At 42.1% G+C, this 17252-nt stretch overlaps 1 protein-coding gene across 11 annotated transcripts in view; it reads left to right on the top strand.

The window, feature by feature from the left end:
- Positions 1-9691: 9691 nt before the first annotated feature.
- MTIF2 (mitochondrial translational initiation factor 2) overlaps positions 9692-17252 on the top strand; it is a 33167-nt gene continuing 25606 nt past the window's right edge. The window contains exons 1-6 of one of the 11 annotated variants that reach the window (XM_058429145.1): positions 9692-9759; positions 10188-10277; positions 11287-11353; positions 12398-12535; positions 15070-15295; positions 16499-16610. In XM_058429145.1, the coding sequence (XP_058285128.1) occupies positions 15077-15295; positions 16499-16610 (331 nt within the window). In that variant the 5' untranslated portion in view covers positions 9692-9759; positions 10188-10277; positions 11287-11353; positions 12398-12535; positions 15070-15076. The other 10 variants (XM_058429148.1, XM_058429147.1, XM_032178163.2 and 7 more) reach the window with 10 other exon arrangements.

The raw sequence follows: 17252 nt of genomic DNA on the forward strand, positions 1-17252 counted from the left end.
TATTTCTTTACAGCACTGGGGAACAAGCATTTCAAACACAGCTATCCTGGGAAACACTCCCCACTTGAATGAGGCCTGGAATTCCACCTTAGGAGTTCACTTATGAATTTAGATTAAGGCTCGAATCCCAGATAACACATAGATATACCTAAGGACATTTAACCTTAGTGTGAATGGGTCATTTCTAGGGTGCAAACTGAATGGCTGGAGAAGGAAGCCTCTTAAGAAACAGTAAAATGTCGTAGTCCTTACCTGCAGCCCTGCAGGAAGCTACAAAAGAGGAGGAATTCAAAGTCAACCTCACAGTTTCACCCAGAATTGGCCTTGGATAGCACAACTTTAAAATGTCTCAGTTTAACCTACCTCTTTAATGATAAAATCATGGTTTCCCTTCAAAAACTCCATCTAATTATTTGATCTCTGATTACAGAATCAACAGGCCACACTTCCCATGGCCTACTAAATTCAGATCAACAACAAAAGCAAAGTATCACATTAAAGAGGATTTAGAAAACAGGAAAGTGGGGAAAGATCACTCGGAATCTCATGGTGCTCATGCAATGTTATTGCCATTTTGGTGTATCTTTCCAGTCTTGTTTCCTTTATTCTTGTTATTTTGGCTATACATAATGAATTTTTCAGATAGTTGAAACTTCCTACACATTAAATTTTGTGTCCTGCCTTTTTATTACTTATAAGCATTTTCCTCTGTTGCCACAGTGTCTCTCTTTAATAAAGATATATTGTGTTGCTGGATCATATTATCCATTATGTTTGGTTTCGTTTTTGTTTTGAGACAGAGTAATTCTCTATCACCCAGGCTAGAGTACAGTGGCGTGATCTCTGCCTCCCAGATTCAAGCGATTCTCCTGCCTCAGCCTCCCGAGTAGCTGGGATTACAGGTGCACACCACCATGCCGGGCTAATTTTTGTATTTTTAGTAGAGATGGGGTTTCACCACGTTGGCCAGGCTGGTCTTGAACTCCTTACCTCAAGTGATCCACCCACCTCGGCCTCCCAAAGTGCCCAGAGCCACTGTGCCCTGCTGATATTAGCCATTACTTTGAATGGCAAAAACCGCGATTACTTTTGCACCAATCTAATAATTTTCCTAACCATTTCCATATTGGTGGACATCCTTGTTGTTAATGAATCATGACATTCGAAGTTGCTTTCCAAAAATTATTATAATGTGTAATTAGCAATGTATGAATTAATCTATTTTACTATATTTTTGCCCAAATTTGCAGAATATATATATTTTTTAATTTGCAAATTTAATAGACAAATTTAATGTACCTCATTTAATGTGCATTTCCCTGATTATGAAGGGCCTGGACACTTTTCTATGTTTATTATTTTATTTCCCCATTTGTGAATTAGCTTGTTCATCATCTCTTGGCTCATTTAGCCACTGAATGAATATCAATGGTTTTTACCTTCCTATACAAGCTCTTCAGATAATGAAATTATGAGCTTTTTGTCATATATCCTTCAAATAGTTGGTTTTAGTTCGTTTTATGTACAAAAGTTACCCAATTTTACAAAACTAAATGTCATTCTTCCTTTTTATTCTGATCTAAATTTAGAAAGTTAACCTCTAGCAATAGAATATTCAGTCTTTTTCTTAACAATATTCAACTCCTTATTTAAAATTTACTTTGGTTTTTAAGGTGTGGTAGGCTCAGTTTTTTCAATATGTTTCCTTCTAAGAATGAAATTAGAACAGCAGCAGAGATCACCCTCTGAAGAAATAGCAGGCCAGGCATGGTGGCTCATGCCTGCAATCCCAACACTTTGGGAGGCCAAGGAGGGGGAATCACCTGAGGTCAGGAGTTCAAGACCAGCCTGGCCAACATGGTGAAATCCTGTCTCCATTAAAAATACAAAAATTAGCCGGGCGTGGTGGCGCATGCCCGTAGTCCCAGCTACTCGAGAGGCTGAGGCAGGAGAATTGCTTGAAGCCAGGAGGCAGAGGTTGCAGTGAGCCGAGATCACACCACTACACTCCAGCCTGGGCGACAGATGGAGACTCTGTCAAAAAATAAAAAGGAAAGAAAGAAAGAAAAAAAGAAATGAAAAAGGGAGGGAAGGAAGGAAGGAAGGAAGGAAGGAAGGAAGGAAGGAAGGAAGGAAGGAAGGAAGGAAGGAAGGAAAAAGTGAAACCTGTCTCAAAATTTAAAAAAAGGTAATAACCAGTTAACCGGTCATATGGAATATAATTTCTTTCTAATTAAACCGTAAAATGGATGAACACATTGCTTGCTTGCCTGGGAAAACACTGGTTTCATGCAATGTGAACAAAACCTACATAGTAGACGACAACTGGGTTAAGCAGAGAAGGAGCGTGTTTTTTTCTTTTTTGTTCACTTTAAAACACCCATTTAAAATTGTGTGGTTATAAGGAAGCTTTACTTTGGACAAGCACTACAGAAGACACAGCTGAGCCCAGGCTGTGCTGTAAACTCCCAATGTGTAACTCCTGAGAGCCACAATTACTGCAATTCAGGAAGCGTGCAGAAGGTCAGGTGAGCAAGACCTGCCCTGAGTTGTTCTTTAAATCAGACTTAATTTTCTGGGTCTACCTAGACCACTAATTAATGAATACAGCCACATATTCAGAGGTTTTTGTTTGTTTTTCGTTTTTTGCTTTTTTTGAGACCGAGTCTTGTCACCCAGGCCGGAGTGCAGTGGCACAATCTCGGCTCACTGCAACCTCCACCTCCCTGGTTCAAGCGATTCTCGTGCCTCAGCCTCCCAAGTAGCTGGAATTACAGGCGCCCACCACCACGCCTGGCTAATTTTTGTATTTAGTAGAGATGGGGTTTCACCATGTTGGTCAGGCTAGTCTCAAACTCCTGACCTCAGGTGATCCACCCACCTCGGCCTCCCAAAGTGCTGGGATTACAGGCGTGAGCCACCGCACCTGGCCATATAGTCAATATTATTACATGGTCTGCAGGTGGTTCTCATAGCAACCCAAGAAAACTGACTTCCATACAAAAGTACTATAACAGAGGTATTTTTCCTACTTTGCATGTATGGACTACGGATATTTTAAGTCGTGCATTTCAGTGATTGGTCCGACTGGATTAGGTCTGTGGGGACTACTTTGGAATTTCTGTCCTAGTCTTACTGGCCAAGAGAAATTTCCTATGATTTTAATGCCTTAATTAACTTGCAAGTGATATATATTTGCATAAATTTTAATAAAAATATTAAGTTGAGGTCAGAAATCACATATTATTCCTCTATCCCTGCTGGATGGATTTACCTATTGATGGTAAACGCTGATTTGAGTAAATGTCAATAAATATATTTTGGAATGTGTTGGCTTTAAGAACAAAAAGGGCCAGTTCAATTAAAAACAAATTCATATTCAGTATTTTTCCCAAACATAAAATAGTGTCTTTTCTAACAAGTTGCATGCATTTTTTTTTTTTTTTTTTTTTGAGACGCAGTCTCACTCTGTCACTCAGGCTGTAGCACCGCGATGCAATCTCCGCTCACTGTAACCTCTGCCGCCCAGGTTCAAGCGATTCTCCTGCCTCAGCCTCCTGAGTAGCTGGGATTACAGGCACCTGCCATGACACCCAGCTAATTTTTGTATTTTTAGTAGAGATGGGATTTCACCGTGTTAGCCAGGATGGTCTTGATCTCCTGACCTCGTGATCTGCCCGCCTCAGCCTCCCAAAGTGCTGGGATTACAGGCGTGAGTCACCGTGCCCAGCCCCCTATTTCTTTAAATAAATGCTTTAATACTACACTTTAAAAATAAAGACAAGTTAACAACATATATATAGATAGTTAAAAAAAATTAGACCACGTATGAAGATACAAAAATTTAAATCACAGGTATATAAAAATATTCACATTGCACACATAATGTATATACTCTAATGCTGTTTATTTCTAAAAGATTGTTTTGTTTTGTTATATTTGTTTTGAGGACAAGGTCTTGCTCTGTGTTGCCCAGGGTGGAGTGCGGTGGCATGATCACAGCTTACTGCAGCCTTAACCTCCTGGGCTCAAGCAATTCTCCCACCTCAGCCTTCCAAGTATATGAGACGCCAGGCACACACCACTGCACTGAGCTAATTTTGTATATTTTTAGTTTCTGTAGAGATGGGGGCCTCCCTATGTTGCTCAGGCTGGTAATGCTATTTATTTCTAATTTTTCTGATCAAGACAGAATTATGTATTTTATAATCTGCTTTTCTGTTTTCATCTAAGAATCCATGTCAACAGATCTACTTTATTACTTATAATGGCTGTATAATATTCCACTTACGCATCCATCTCCAAATTTGGAAATATCCAGTGTCCAATGACCTAATGTTAGTTATTTCCAAATTTTCTTTTTTTTTAATTTTTTGTTTGTTTGTTTGTTTTTTTGTTTTATTTATCCTTGAGACGCAGTCTTGCTCTGTCGCCCAGGCTGGAGTGCAGTGGTGCAAGCTTGGCTCACTGCAACCTCCGCCTCTCGGGTTCAAACAATTCTCCTGCCTCAGCCGCTCAAACAATTCTCCCGCCTCAGCCTCCCTAGAAGCTGGGGTTACAGATGTGCACCACCACACCCAGCTAATTTTTGTAATTTTAGTAGAGATGGGATTTCACCTTTTTGGCCAGGCTGGTCCTGAACTCCTGACCTCAGGTGATCAGCCCGCCTCAGCCTCCCAAAATGCTGGGATTACAGATGTGAGCCACCACGCTCGGCCCCAAATTTTCAATATAATTACAAATAAGGCTACAAGCGTATTTCTCTCTCTAGGTGTGTGTGTGTGTGTATATACACACACACACACACACATATACACATATATATACACACATTTATACATAATTGTTTCGTGTATTCCTTAGAATAAATACAAATAATCTGCAAAGTTACACAGTTTACACATTTTTTTGGTTGTTTTGTTTTCTGAGACAGGGTCTCCCTCTGTCACTCAGGCTGCATTGCAGTGGGGTGATCTCGGCTCACTGCAACCTCAGCCTCCCAGGCGATCCTCTCACCTCAGCCTCCCAAGTCGCTAGGACTACGGGTACATGCCATCACACCCAGCTAATTTTTGTATTTTTAGCAGAGACAGGGTTTCACCATTTTGGCCAGGCTAGTCTTGAACTCCTGGCCTCAAGTGATACTTCTGCCTTGGCCTCGCAAAGTGCTGGGATTACAGGCATGAGCCACTGCACCTGGCCAATTTCCATTATATATTGTTGAAAAGGCAAAAGGCAGCATGTATTGTATAAATCCCATTTATATAAAATTTTATGCATATGTATATTTATTATTATTATTATTATTATTTGAGACAAAGTCTTGCCCTATTGCCCAGGCTGGAGGGCAGTGGCACAACCTCGGCTCACTGCAACCTCTGCCTCCTGGGTTCAAGTAATTCTCCTGCCTCAGCCTTCTGAGTAGCTGGGATTATAGGCAGCCGCCACCACACCTGGCTAATTTTTGTATTTTTAGTAGAGACGGGGGTTTCACCATGTTGGCCAGGCTGGTCTTGAACTCCTGACCTCAGGTGATCCACCTGCCTTAGCCTTCCAAAGTGCTGGGATTACAGGCTTGAGCCACCAATATACATTGTATCTGTATGTATATTTATGCGTGTTTGAGGATATCTATCTTTCTTTCTTTCCTTCCTTCCTACCTTCCTTCCTTCCTTCCCTCCCTCTCTCCATCTTTCCCTCCCTCCTTCCTTCCTTCCCTCCCTCCCTCTCTCCATCTTTTTTTCCTTCCTTCCTCCCTCCCTCCCTCCCTTCCTTCCTTTTAGAGTCAGGGTCTTACTCTGTCACTTAGGCTGGAGTGCAGTGGCATGATCATAGCTCATTGTAAGCTTGAAATCCTGGGTTCAAGTGATCCTCCCACCTTGGCCTCCAGAGTAGCATAGGACTGCAGGTGTGCACCACCATGCCCAGTTGATTTTTTTATTTTTTGTAGAGAAGGGTCTTGCCATGTTGCCCAGGTCTCAAACTCCTGGCCTCAAGTGATCCTTTGGCCTCAGCCTTCCAAAGTGCTGGTATTACAGGTGTGAGCCATTGCACCTGGCCCTTTCTTTCTTTTTTAAGTCAACTTTTTTTGTTTGTTTGAGATGGAGTTTCGCTCTTGTTGCCCAGGCTGGAGTGCAGTGGCGTGATCTCAGCTCACCGAAACCTCCACCTCCCAGGTTCAAGCAATTCTCCTGCCTCAGCCTCCCAAATAGCTGGGATTACAGGTGTGCGCCACCATGCCCAGCTAATTTTTAGTAGAGACGGGGTTTCACCATGTTGGTCAGGCTGGTCTTGAACTCCTGACCTCGTGATCCACCTGCCTTGGCCTCCCAAAATGCTGGGATTACAGGCATCAGCCACCATGCCCGGCCTCCATATTGTATTCTTTGGAAGCAAGTTAGTAAGTCCAGCCCACACTAAGGTGGAGAGGAATTAATCTTCACTTCCTAGTGAAGGTTTTATATATATATAAAATTTGGAATTCTTCTGTAAGGAAGATTTGTTCCTTCTCTATGTATTTATTCAATTATTTATTTATATCAGTATGAACATATGTATACTTAGTTGATACTTTTGGTTATAATCCAGTGCTATCTTATTTTGCTGCTCAAATATTTCCAGCTTTGCCCATTGGGAGCTCTTTCAGGTTGGCTTCTCTGTTCCTTTAACTGTTTTCATTCTCTTTTTTTTTTTTTTTGCTACTTTCTATATTTTGGTATATTGCTTGAATTTTCTACATTAGCATGATTAGAAAATCTTAATGACTAGAAAATTAGAGGAACATAGATGCATATATGGTTATTTTCACCTTAATATTGTGGAAAAAAGATCTGGCAACTACTTTGATGGTGTACCAACTGATTTCTGCTTGTTTCTCAACTGCCTTGCAAGGCAAGTAAGATAGCAAAGAATTACTTCTCACAGAAATTAAACTTCAGTAGAATCTGTGAGTAGTAGGTAAAATGATAGCAATTGGAATAAACTTCAATCGTTTTCGTGTTGTGCCTGTTAGGTTCAGTTAAAAAAAATTTCCAGGCCTAGCACAGTGGCTCACACCTGGAATCATACCACTTTGGGAGGCTGAGGCGGGCAGATCACTTGAGGTCAGGAGTTCAAAACCGGCCAGGCCAGTTGTACTAAAAATACAAAAAAATTAGCCGGGCATGGTGGCAGACACCTGTAATCCCAGCTACTCTGGAAGCTGAGGCAAGAGAATCGCTTGAACCTGGGAGGCAGAGGTTGCAGTGGGCTGAGATCGTGCCATTGCACTCCAGCCTGGGTGACAGAGTGAGACTCCATCTCAAAAAAAAAAACAAAAAACTTCCAGGGGAGGAGTTTGCATTAAATCATTCAGTAACACCGATTGCACACCTTTGTAGTAGGCACTGGGAAAGTGGGGGGAAAAAAAGAGGTTGGTAGGTTGGGATAGGGGAATGAGTTAGGAGGTAAGATGATGGTGTAGCAGGACGAGCCGCAGACAAAACCTCTCAGACATCGAGTTGTAGAAGGAAGGGCTTTATTCAGCTGGGAGCATTGGCAAGCCACTGCCTTAAAATCCAAGCTCCCTGAGTGCACAATTTCTGTCCCTTTTAAGGGCTCACAACACTAAAGATTTCACATGAAAGGGTCGTGATTGATTTGAGCAAGCAAGGGGTCTGTGACGGGGCGGCATGCACCGGTGGTCAGAGAGAAACGTAACAGGGCAGGGAGTTTCACTATGTTCTTCTCTACAATGTCTGGAATCAATGAATAACATCGGTTTCTAGGTTATGAGTTGATTTTTAACTACTGGGTTTAGGCCAGGCAGGCCCAGGCCTGGTTTTGGGCCTGGCACCAGACTGCCTGTCTTTGATTTCACTTCCCTTTTTTTTTTCTTAAAACAGGTACTGAGTATAAAACAATATAAAACAATATGAGAGGGTCTCTCTCTTCCCTCAATGGCAAGTATGCTTTTGAGTAATGAACTTCTGTACCATACCAATTACCCAGGGGAGTGGTAGATCTTAAAGACAAAGATTAATTGATTGATTTTGTTTTCTTCTCAAATTCCTTTTGCCAAAAGACAGAGATAATAAAACAATATTTATATTTGAGAGGTGGTGATGGTTGTGGTCAAAACGACCAGCTGAAAGACATAATGTCCAAGCAAGGTGAGGGAAAGCTCTGCGGGCGGGGTGTAATAACCGTAACAGCAAACACACACTATGAACCAGGCACTATTTATCAACAGTTTATCAACCTATTAAAAGCTTATTGCAGCCGGGCGTGGTGGCTCATGCCTGTAATCCCAGCACTTTGGGAGGCTTAGGTGGGCAGTCACCTGAGGTCAGGATTTCGAAACCAGACTGGCCAACATGGTGAATTAGTGGGGCATGGTGATGTGCCCCTGTAATCACAGCTACGACAGAGGCTGAGGCGGGAGAATCACTTGAACCCAGGAGGCAGAGGTTCGTTGCAATGAGCCGAGATCGCGCCATTGTGCTCCAGCTTGGGCGACAGAGTGAGATTGTCTCAAAAAAAACCAAAAAACAGTCTGGGAGCAGTGGCTCACGCCTGTCATCCCAGCACTTTGGGAGGCCGATGCGGGCGGATCATCTGAAATAGGGAATTTGAGACCAGTCTGACCAACATGGAAAAACCCTGTCTCTACTAAAAATACAAAATTAGCCAGGTGTGGTGGCACATGCCTGTAATCCCAGCTACTGGGGAGGCAGAGGCTGCGGTGAGCCGAGATCGCCCCATTGCACTCCAGCCTGGGCAACAAGAGCGAAACTCCGTCTCAAAAACAAATAGAAACAAAAACAAAACAAAAACCTTATTACAATCCTATGAACTAGCTACTGTCATTACTATAATGTAGATGAACAAATTGGGACATGGACAGTTGACAAAACATCTCCAATCACACACTAGGAATGAGATGGGATAGGAAACCAGGCACTCTGGCTCTATTACTCCTAATGCCATACACACGAGCTGACTTCGGAGAAAACAGAAAGTACTGTTCGCACAATACTAACTGGTTCTACGGCCACTGTTCCCTTGCATTTCTTTTTTCCTTCTTGTTAGGAACACGTATCTTTGAAGGAGGTATCATTTCTCCCACAATTCTCCATTTAACGTTTCCTCCAGTGTTAAGCACCACCAAGGCCACTCATAGGCCCAGAGGAGAAGTAATTTGCTTCCTAGAAATCCTCACTGTATGCAGATTCCCTCCCAGAGGAGCCATCAGTTCTTATGGGTGGCACTTTTTCTCCAGCTGATTACACTTTTTTCTGTACCAGTTAATTTTTCCAACTTCTAATTGAATAAAGGCAGTTTTCTTAAAAAAAAAAAAAAAAAGAGAGAGAACGAAAAACGGAAAGGAAGGAAGGGGAAAGAAAGGAAGGAAGAAATGAAGAAAGGAAGGAAGGAAAGAAACGAGAGGGACAGAAAGAGAAAAAGCAAAGAAAGAAAGAAAGGAAAGGAAAGTAAGAAATGGAAGGGACCTGCAGAAATGATTCACCACGCACGGCTGACCCTGGGAGGAGCCACAGGTTGAACCAGCGCCTCCCAGGCTGGATGCCCGCCGCGGACACCGCAGACAGTCCCACCCCCGGTGGCGACAGCAACTCTTCTGAATTCCGGAAAGAGCCTTTTCCAGCGGGACCGGAAGCCCGGCGGGGACCGTAGCGGGGACGGACTGACCTACCGACCTTTCTTCCGGGTCCAGAAGGTGATCTCCGCCCGTGCTCAAAATCCAAGAGCCCGGGGCTGTAGGTAGGAGTTAAATGGGTAGGGTCCCTTAACCAGGGTTGTCCGGTACAGGTGGTGTGTGTTGTTTCGCCTAACGTGTCAGTGGCACAAATCACGCGAACTTCATAAACATTGTGCCTTCGGAAGCCTTTCCAAGATGCATTTAATCCCTGCGTGAGCCCATGTTAGGCATTCACAAAGGCATGTGCGCTGTTCTCTCGGAAGCGGCCGGCCGGCTTCCCCTCCTCGCGCGCGGCTGTGGGTGCAGGTCCTCACGTCCCAGCCTCCCATGGGCCCAAGGCCTTCTGGGCTCCAGTTTGAGGCGAAGCCACCCCAGATCCGTAATTTTCTGCAGTGATTTATTTTTACGTTTCAGGTAAGTTCCAAAGCTTCCAGCTCACATTCAGACATTTTCACTAACGCAACTACGTATTGCAACATACTTTTTTCAGATTCCTTGACAAGGATATCCTAGCGGCGAAACAACACCGTACTGGGAGTCAGAACGTCTGGGTTCTAGTCTTGACTGCCATTAACTACCGGTATGACATTGGAGAAGCTTTTTTGACCCTTCTGGATTTCCGTTTCCTTTTCTGTAAAATGAGGAGCTTGGAATAAGTGACAAGTTTCCTTCCAGTTTTGACATTTGGGTTATTGCCTCCAATGTGTCTTTCCAGTTCCTGCCTCAGTTACATATCTGTGCTTTGGTTAATATCTTGTAGGGTCCTTCCTCCCGTTCCATTAATCTGTGCTTTTCTCAAATCTGGTTTCATACTCATTTAAAAATTATTTTCTCAAGGAATCCTGTGTTTCCCGAGCACTCCACTTGGTCGAGGGGCACAAACGTAAATAAGATTTTTTCTATGTGCCATTCTTAAAAGTATTTAATGTGTGTAAATACTATTGAATGAATTTCCAAATCTTTTTTTTTTTTCTTTTGACAGAATCTCACTGTCGCCCAGGCTGGAGTGCAGTGGCGTGATCTCGGCTCACTGCAGTCTCTGCCTCCTGGGTTCAAGCGATTCTCCTGCCTCAGCCTCCCAAGTCGCTGGGATTACAGGCGCCCGCCACCATGCCCGGCTAATTTTTGTACTTTTGGAGAGGGGGAGTTTCACCATGTTGGCCAGGCTGGTCTCGAACTCCTGACCTCAAGTGATCCGCCCGCCTCGGCCTCCCAAAGTGCTAGGATTACAGGCATGAGCCACCACGCCCGGCCTGAATTTCTAAATCTTAATGTGTTTATTTCGTTGGCATTAAGTCAGATTTTTCCTTGATCTTTACTTGAATAAGCCTTTTAAGGTAAAATGCTTGCTCGATTACACACACATACGCAACCTCATAATTGTCCAAAGGTAAACAAGTTAATGACTTGTGAATATTTTTAACTTATAAGCAATGAATCCTCAAAGCTTATAAGCCAGTACCAAAACATGTGATACGGTTTTAAAATAGCTGATGATAAGGTATATACGTCATCTCATTTTCTCCTCATAGTCTTGTAATAGGAAGGACAGATATTCAAACACCTATTTATTTATTTATTTTTAACAGCGATCTGGAAAATGAGGCCCAAAGGAAACAAGTGACTTGCTGATTCCAGATAACACTTACTGTCAGAGTGAGTGTCCACCTAAGGTTCCTTTGTTGCCTAATAAGATACTGTCTTCACTATACTGTACTTGTTTCCGTTATCATTTCTTTTCTTTCTTTTAAAAAATACTCAGTATAGGCCAGGCGCAGTGGCTCATGCCTGTAATCCCAGCACTTTGGGAGGCCAAGGCGGATAGATCACCTGAGGTCAGGAGTTCAAGACCAGCCTGACCAACATGGTGAAACCCCGTCTCTACTGAAAATACAAAAAAATTAGCTGGGTGTGCTGGCAGGCATCTGTAATCCCACCGAGTTGGGAGGCTGAGGCAGGAGAATCCCCTGAACCCAGGAGGCGGAGGTTGTAGTGAGCCGAGATCACACCATTGCACTCCAGCCTGAGCGATGAGCAAAACTCCATCTCAAAAAAAAAAAAAAAATTAAGTGTATTCTATTTACCATGTCAGAACCATAAATTTACTATGTCAGAACCATAAAATACACTTTGGGAAGATTGGTTGAAATGTAGCAGGCTAGGTGTGGTGGCTCACGCCAGTAATCCCAGCGCTTTGGCAGGCTGAGGCAGGTGGATCACCTGAGGTCAGGAGTTTGAGACTAGCCTGGCCAACGTAGTAAAACCCGGTGTCTACTAAAAATACAAAAATTAGCCCGACACGGTGGTACACACCTGTAGTTCAAGCTACTTGGGAGGCTAAGGCTGGAGAATCGCTTGAACCCAGGAGGCAGAGGTTGCAGTGGGCTGAGATTGCACCACTGAACTCCAGCCTGGGCGACAGAGCGAGACTCCATCTCAAAAAAAAAAAAAAAAAAAGAGAAAGAAATGTAACATTTAATGGCTGGTTAACTAGCAAAGATCACCCATCCAGAGCCTGAATTTCTTTGGTCACATCAAATAACTATTATCATTTGTGAACAATTTTAAAGAATATCTAGTAGAAAGTATCTAGTAGAAAATATATATGTTGTATATAAATATAAAATATAAGCATATTGTAGAAATGCCATATTATGAGAGAAATCATTTAAAAAAAAATTTTTTTTTTTTTTGAGACAGAGTCTCGCTCTGTCTCCCAGGCTGGAATGCAGTGGCATGATCTCGGCTCACTGCAACCTCTGTCTCCCGGGTTCAAGCAATTCTCCTGCCTCAGCCTCCCAAGTAGCTGGGACTACAGGCATGTGCCACCACACCCAGGTAATTTTTTTGTATTTTTAGTAGAGATGGGGTTTCACCATGTCGGTCAAGCTGGCATCGAACTCCTGACCTCAAATATCTGCCTGCCTTGGCCTCCCACAGTGCTGAGATTACAGGCATGAGCCACTGCGCCTGGCCAAAAATTTTAAGACTTTGTAAAAGTTTATAATTTGTTCAAGATAGCTTTATTGGTTTCTTTAGACAGTGTCACTGTCACCCAGGCTGGAGTTAAGGTAAACACATTGAAATAGTTCATAATTTCCATTCTTTTTTTTTTTTTTGTAATGCTGAAGAATATATGTGTCTCTCAGTATCTATGGGGCATTGGTTCCAGGACCCCTGCCGCTGCATACCAAAATCTACAGATGTCCAAGTTCCTTATATAAAATGGTGTATATTTACATGTAACCTAAGTACATACCGTTGTATACTTTATATCATCTCTAGATTACTTATGATACCTAATACAAAGCAAATGCTATGTAAACAGTATACTTTAGGGAATAATGACAAGGAAAAAAGTGTACATATTCAGTAGAGACAGAACCATCTTTTTAAAAAATTAAAAAAATTTTCGATCCACAATTGTTTGAATCCACAAATGTGGAACACATGGATACAAAGGGCTGATTAGTAATGTTTAATGATATTAAACAATATTCACAATATATTCTTTAGTGTAAAAAGTTGTAAAACAAAATTAATATGCCCTTACTTTTGTGAGTAAAATAGATAAAAGCACAAAGAAAAGAGTTGAAGATATATTAAAATATTAACTAAAGTTACTTTTGAGTAGTGAGTAAAAGAAAATCTGTACTGAAGAGTCTAAAAAGCTATACCCACTACTTGGAAATGTACTCTCCATTGACAAGCAAACAGACAAACAAAAAAAAATCTTAAAATGACTTCACAATTTATAGAAATAATTTTGCATATTATTGCAATGAAAACGCGACCCTAGGTTATAATCAGTCATCGTATGTAGTGTCTGGTGTGCCTGAGATTCATCGTATTGGCAAGCTTGCTTTAACGACAATGAACTGTTTGTGGAATGGACCCTAGCTTATTAAACTTTGAATCAACAATATCAAGCAGAAAGCCTGGCATATGGTACTTAGGAAATGTTTCCTAAGAAGAAAACATGTTCTTAATTTTTTTTTTTTTTCGAGACAGAGTTTTGTTCTTGTCGCCTAGGCTGGAGTGCAATGGCATGATCTCGGCTCACTGCAACCTCCACCTCCCAGGTTCAAGTGATTCTCCTGCCTCAGCCTTCTGGGTAGCTGGGATTGCAGGCACCCGCCACCATGCCTAGCTGATTTTTGTATTTTTAGTAGAGACAGGGTTTCACCACATTGGCCAGGCTAGTCTCGAACTCCTGACCTGAGGTGATCCGCCCACCTCGGCCTCCCATAGTGGTGGGATTACAGGCATGAGCCTCCACACCTGGCCGGAAAACATGTTCTTTTTACATTGTTTTTGTCATTCCTGCCCTTAAAAACTGAAAAGCAAAGCCATAGAAATGCAGTCTTGAGAGCAGAGGCAATAGAGGCCACTGGGAGGAAAAGAACTATATTACTAATGAGTTCTGTTACAGTTTTCTCTCAAAAAACTCTTCTTTCATTCTAAGAATAATACTCAAAAGGCATTATTCAATAAATATTGGGTATCTTCTTCCTACTATAAAGCATCTTTTTTTAGGGGGTGAGATGGGAAGATGGAAAAGTGTTAAGAGTTGAAAGACAATTCCAACTAGAGGAAGTGTGTGCAAAGTTTCAGAGATGAGATGAGAAACCATCAGAGATGACAGGTGGATTACAGTAACAAAAGCTTGAGAGGTAGGAGTGTAGAGACTCTAAGAGTGTAAGAAATAAAGTAAGGCTGGGCATGATGGCTCATGCCTGTAACCTCAGCACTTTGGGAGGCCAAGGTGGATCACTGGATCCCAGGAGTTTGAGACTAGCCTAGACAACGTGGTGAAACACCATCTCTACCAAAAAAAAACAAACAAAAAATTATCTGGGCATAGTGGTGCGTACCTCTAGTACCAGCTATTAGGGAGGCTGAGGTGAGAGCATCACCTTAGCCTGGGAGGTCAAGGCTGCAATGAGCTGTGACCACACCACTGCATTCCAGCCTCCAGCGTGGATGATAGAGTGAGACCCGGTTTCAAAAAAGAAGTTTCAGGGTGTTTAACAGAAATGTTATCATTTGGAATTTGCACTTTAGAAACATTACTCTAGTTGTGATTTGGTTAGTTGATATTTCAAGAGTGAAAAAAGAGCCTTTTACAAGTTGTTCAATTCTATCATAGCAGTAACATTAACAGTAATAATAATAGCTAGTATGTAGAGAGTACTTGGTATGGAATCCCATCTCTTGATGAGACTGAGATTTTTCAGGGGAAGAACCCAGTTTTACTCATCGTTATAAGTCTAGTGAGCTAAGTGTAGCCCAGTGCTATGCATATAGTAAATATCCAATTAATATTTGCTAACTTGATTTGAATATTATTTTAAAACCTTTTTTTTTTCCAGGAGAAACATGAACCAGAAGCTACTGAAGTTGGAGAACTTGCTACGATTTCACACTATTTATAGGCAACTGCACAGTCTGTGTCAAAGAAGAGCATTAAGACAGTGGAGGCATGGGTTTTCATCTGCTTACCCTGTGTGGACAGCTCAACTGTATGCCTGGCCCTGGCCAACAGATGTGCTCACTGGGGCTGCTTTATCTCAGTATAGGCTTCTAGTAACAAAAAAGGTAGTTAGAGATTTCTTTTTTTTTTTTTTTTTGAGGCGGAGTCTCACCCTGTCACCCAGGCTGGAGTGCAGTGGCGTGATCTCGGCTCACTACAAACTGCGCCTCTTGAGTTTAAGTTATTCTCCTGCCTCAGCCTCCTGAGTAGCTGGGGTTACAGGCATTAGCCACCGCACCCGGTATAGTTACAGATTTCTGTAAGTTATTGTATTACTTGGTCTAAAATGAAAGTGCTTAGAACCATGAGTAGAAATCCATTTTGAGTATTTTATCATTTACAGAATATTTATTACTTAATGCTCTACTCCAAGCAATAGAGCTTTGTGAGAAAGGGAAGTTCTGGTTAATTGTGTGGTGCTGATGAATTTGGTTCCTTGGAAATCAGTGTAAAACAGTGAATTAAGGATGCAGGATTTTAATTTTAGCTTAAGGTTTAACTACTTATGGGAGTGTTTGTTGGTGGAAATAGTAGCTATGGCCGGATGCGGTGGCTCACGCCTGTAATCCCAGCACTTTAGGAGGCCAAGGCGGGCGGATCACAAGGTCAAGAGATGGAGACCATCCTGGCCAACATGGTGAAACCCCATCGCTACTAAAAATACAAAAATTAGGCCAGGCGTGGCGGCTCGTGCCTGTAAATCACGGCTCTTTGGGAGGCTTAGGCAGGCAGATCACAAGGTCAAGAGTTCAAGACTAGCCTGGCCAACATGGTGAAACCCCGTTTCTACTGAAAATACAAAAATTAGCCGGGCATGGTGGCACATGCCTGTAGTCCCAGCTACTCAGGAAGCTGAGGCAGGAGAATTGCTTGAACCTAGGAGGTGGAGGTTGCAGTGAGCTCAGATTGTGCCACTGCACTCCAGCCTGGGCAACAGAGTTTGACTCTGTCTCAAAAAAAAAAAAAAGAAAAAAAAATACAAAAATTAGCTGGGCCTGGTGGTGCACACCTGTAATCCCAGCTACTGGGGATGCTGAGGCAGGAGAATGGCTTGAACCCAGGAGACAGAGGTTGCAGTGAGCTGAGATCGTGCAGCTGCACTCCAGCCCTGGGTGACAGAGCAAGACTCTGTCTCAAAAAAAAAAAAAAAAAAAAGAAAGAAAGAAAGAAATAGTAGCTATGATTGTGGTAGATATTTGAGAATAAATCTAAATTGTCACTTAAGTTTTTTCTTCCTTTTTGTTTATATGTTCTGATTTTTTTAATAGGAAGAAAGACCATGGAAATCTCAGTTATCTTCAACAAAATCTAAAAAGGTGGTAGAAGTATGGATTGGAATGACTATTGAGGAACTGGCCAGGGCAATGGAAAAGAACACAGGTGAGTCAGATATTTTTACAAAGCAAAATATGGGAATGTTGGAAGACCGGGCATTTTATTTGCAATGAGATTAAGGCATTGAAAGATTAAAAACTAGACTGGCACTTAAAAAATATATTAAGTCATTATAATAGTCTTCACTTTAAGTCATAATCCCTAGTTAGTTTCTTGACTCTGCCAAATGTACTTCTCCAAGATTTTGCTTTTAATTAAAGTGGAAAAGATTTTCTTACATGAATTAAGTTTTCTTTCTCAGAAGTTTTGTGGGCTATTAGAATAAATCCAAAGAATGTTTTTAGACTGAGGGGCTATACTTACATACTTTCTCTTTTTGTTTTTCTATAATTTTCTTTTTTCTTTCTTTTTTTTTTAGTTTTTTTTTTTTGAGACAGGGTCTTGCTTTGTCCAGTGTAGTGGCACGATCATGGCTCACTGCAGCCTTGGCTCAAAACAATCGTTCTGCCTCAGCCTCCTGAGTAGCTGGGTCTACAGGCATGTGCCACTATGCCCAGCTAATTTTTTATTTTTTGTAGAGACAGAGCCTCACTATGTTGTCTAGGCTGGTCTTGAACTCCTGGGTGCAAGTAATCCTTCTGCCTCAACCTCCCAAAGTCCTGGGATTATAGATATGAGCCACCCTGC

The sequence above is a fragment of the Hylobates moloch genome, unplaced genomic scaffold, assembly GCF_009828535.3.
Source record: "Hylobates moloch isolate HMO894 unplaced genomic scaffold, HMol_V3 SCAFFOLD_15, whole genome shotgun sequence".
NCBI lineage: Eukaryota > Metazoa > Chordata > Mammalia > Primates > Hylobatidae > Hylobates > Hylobates moloch.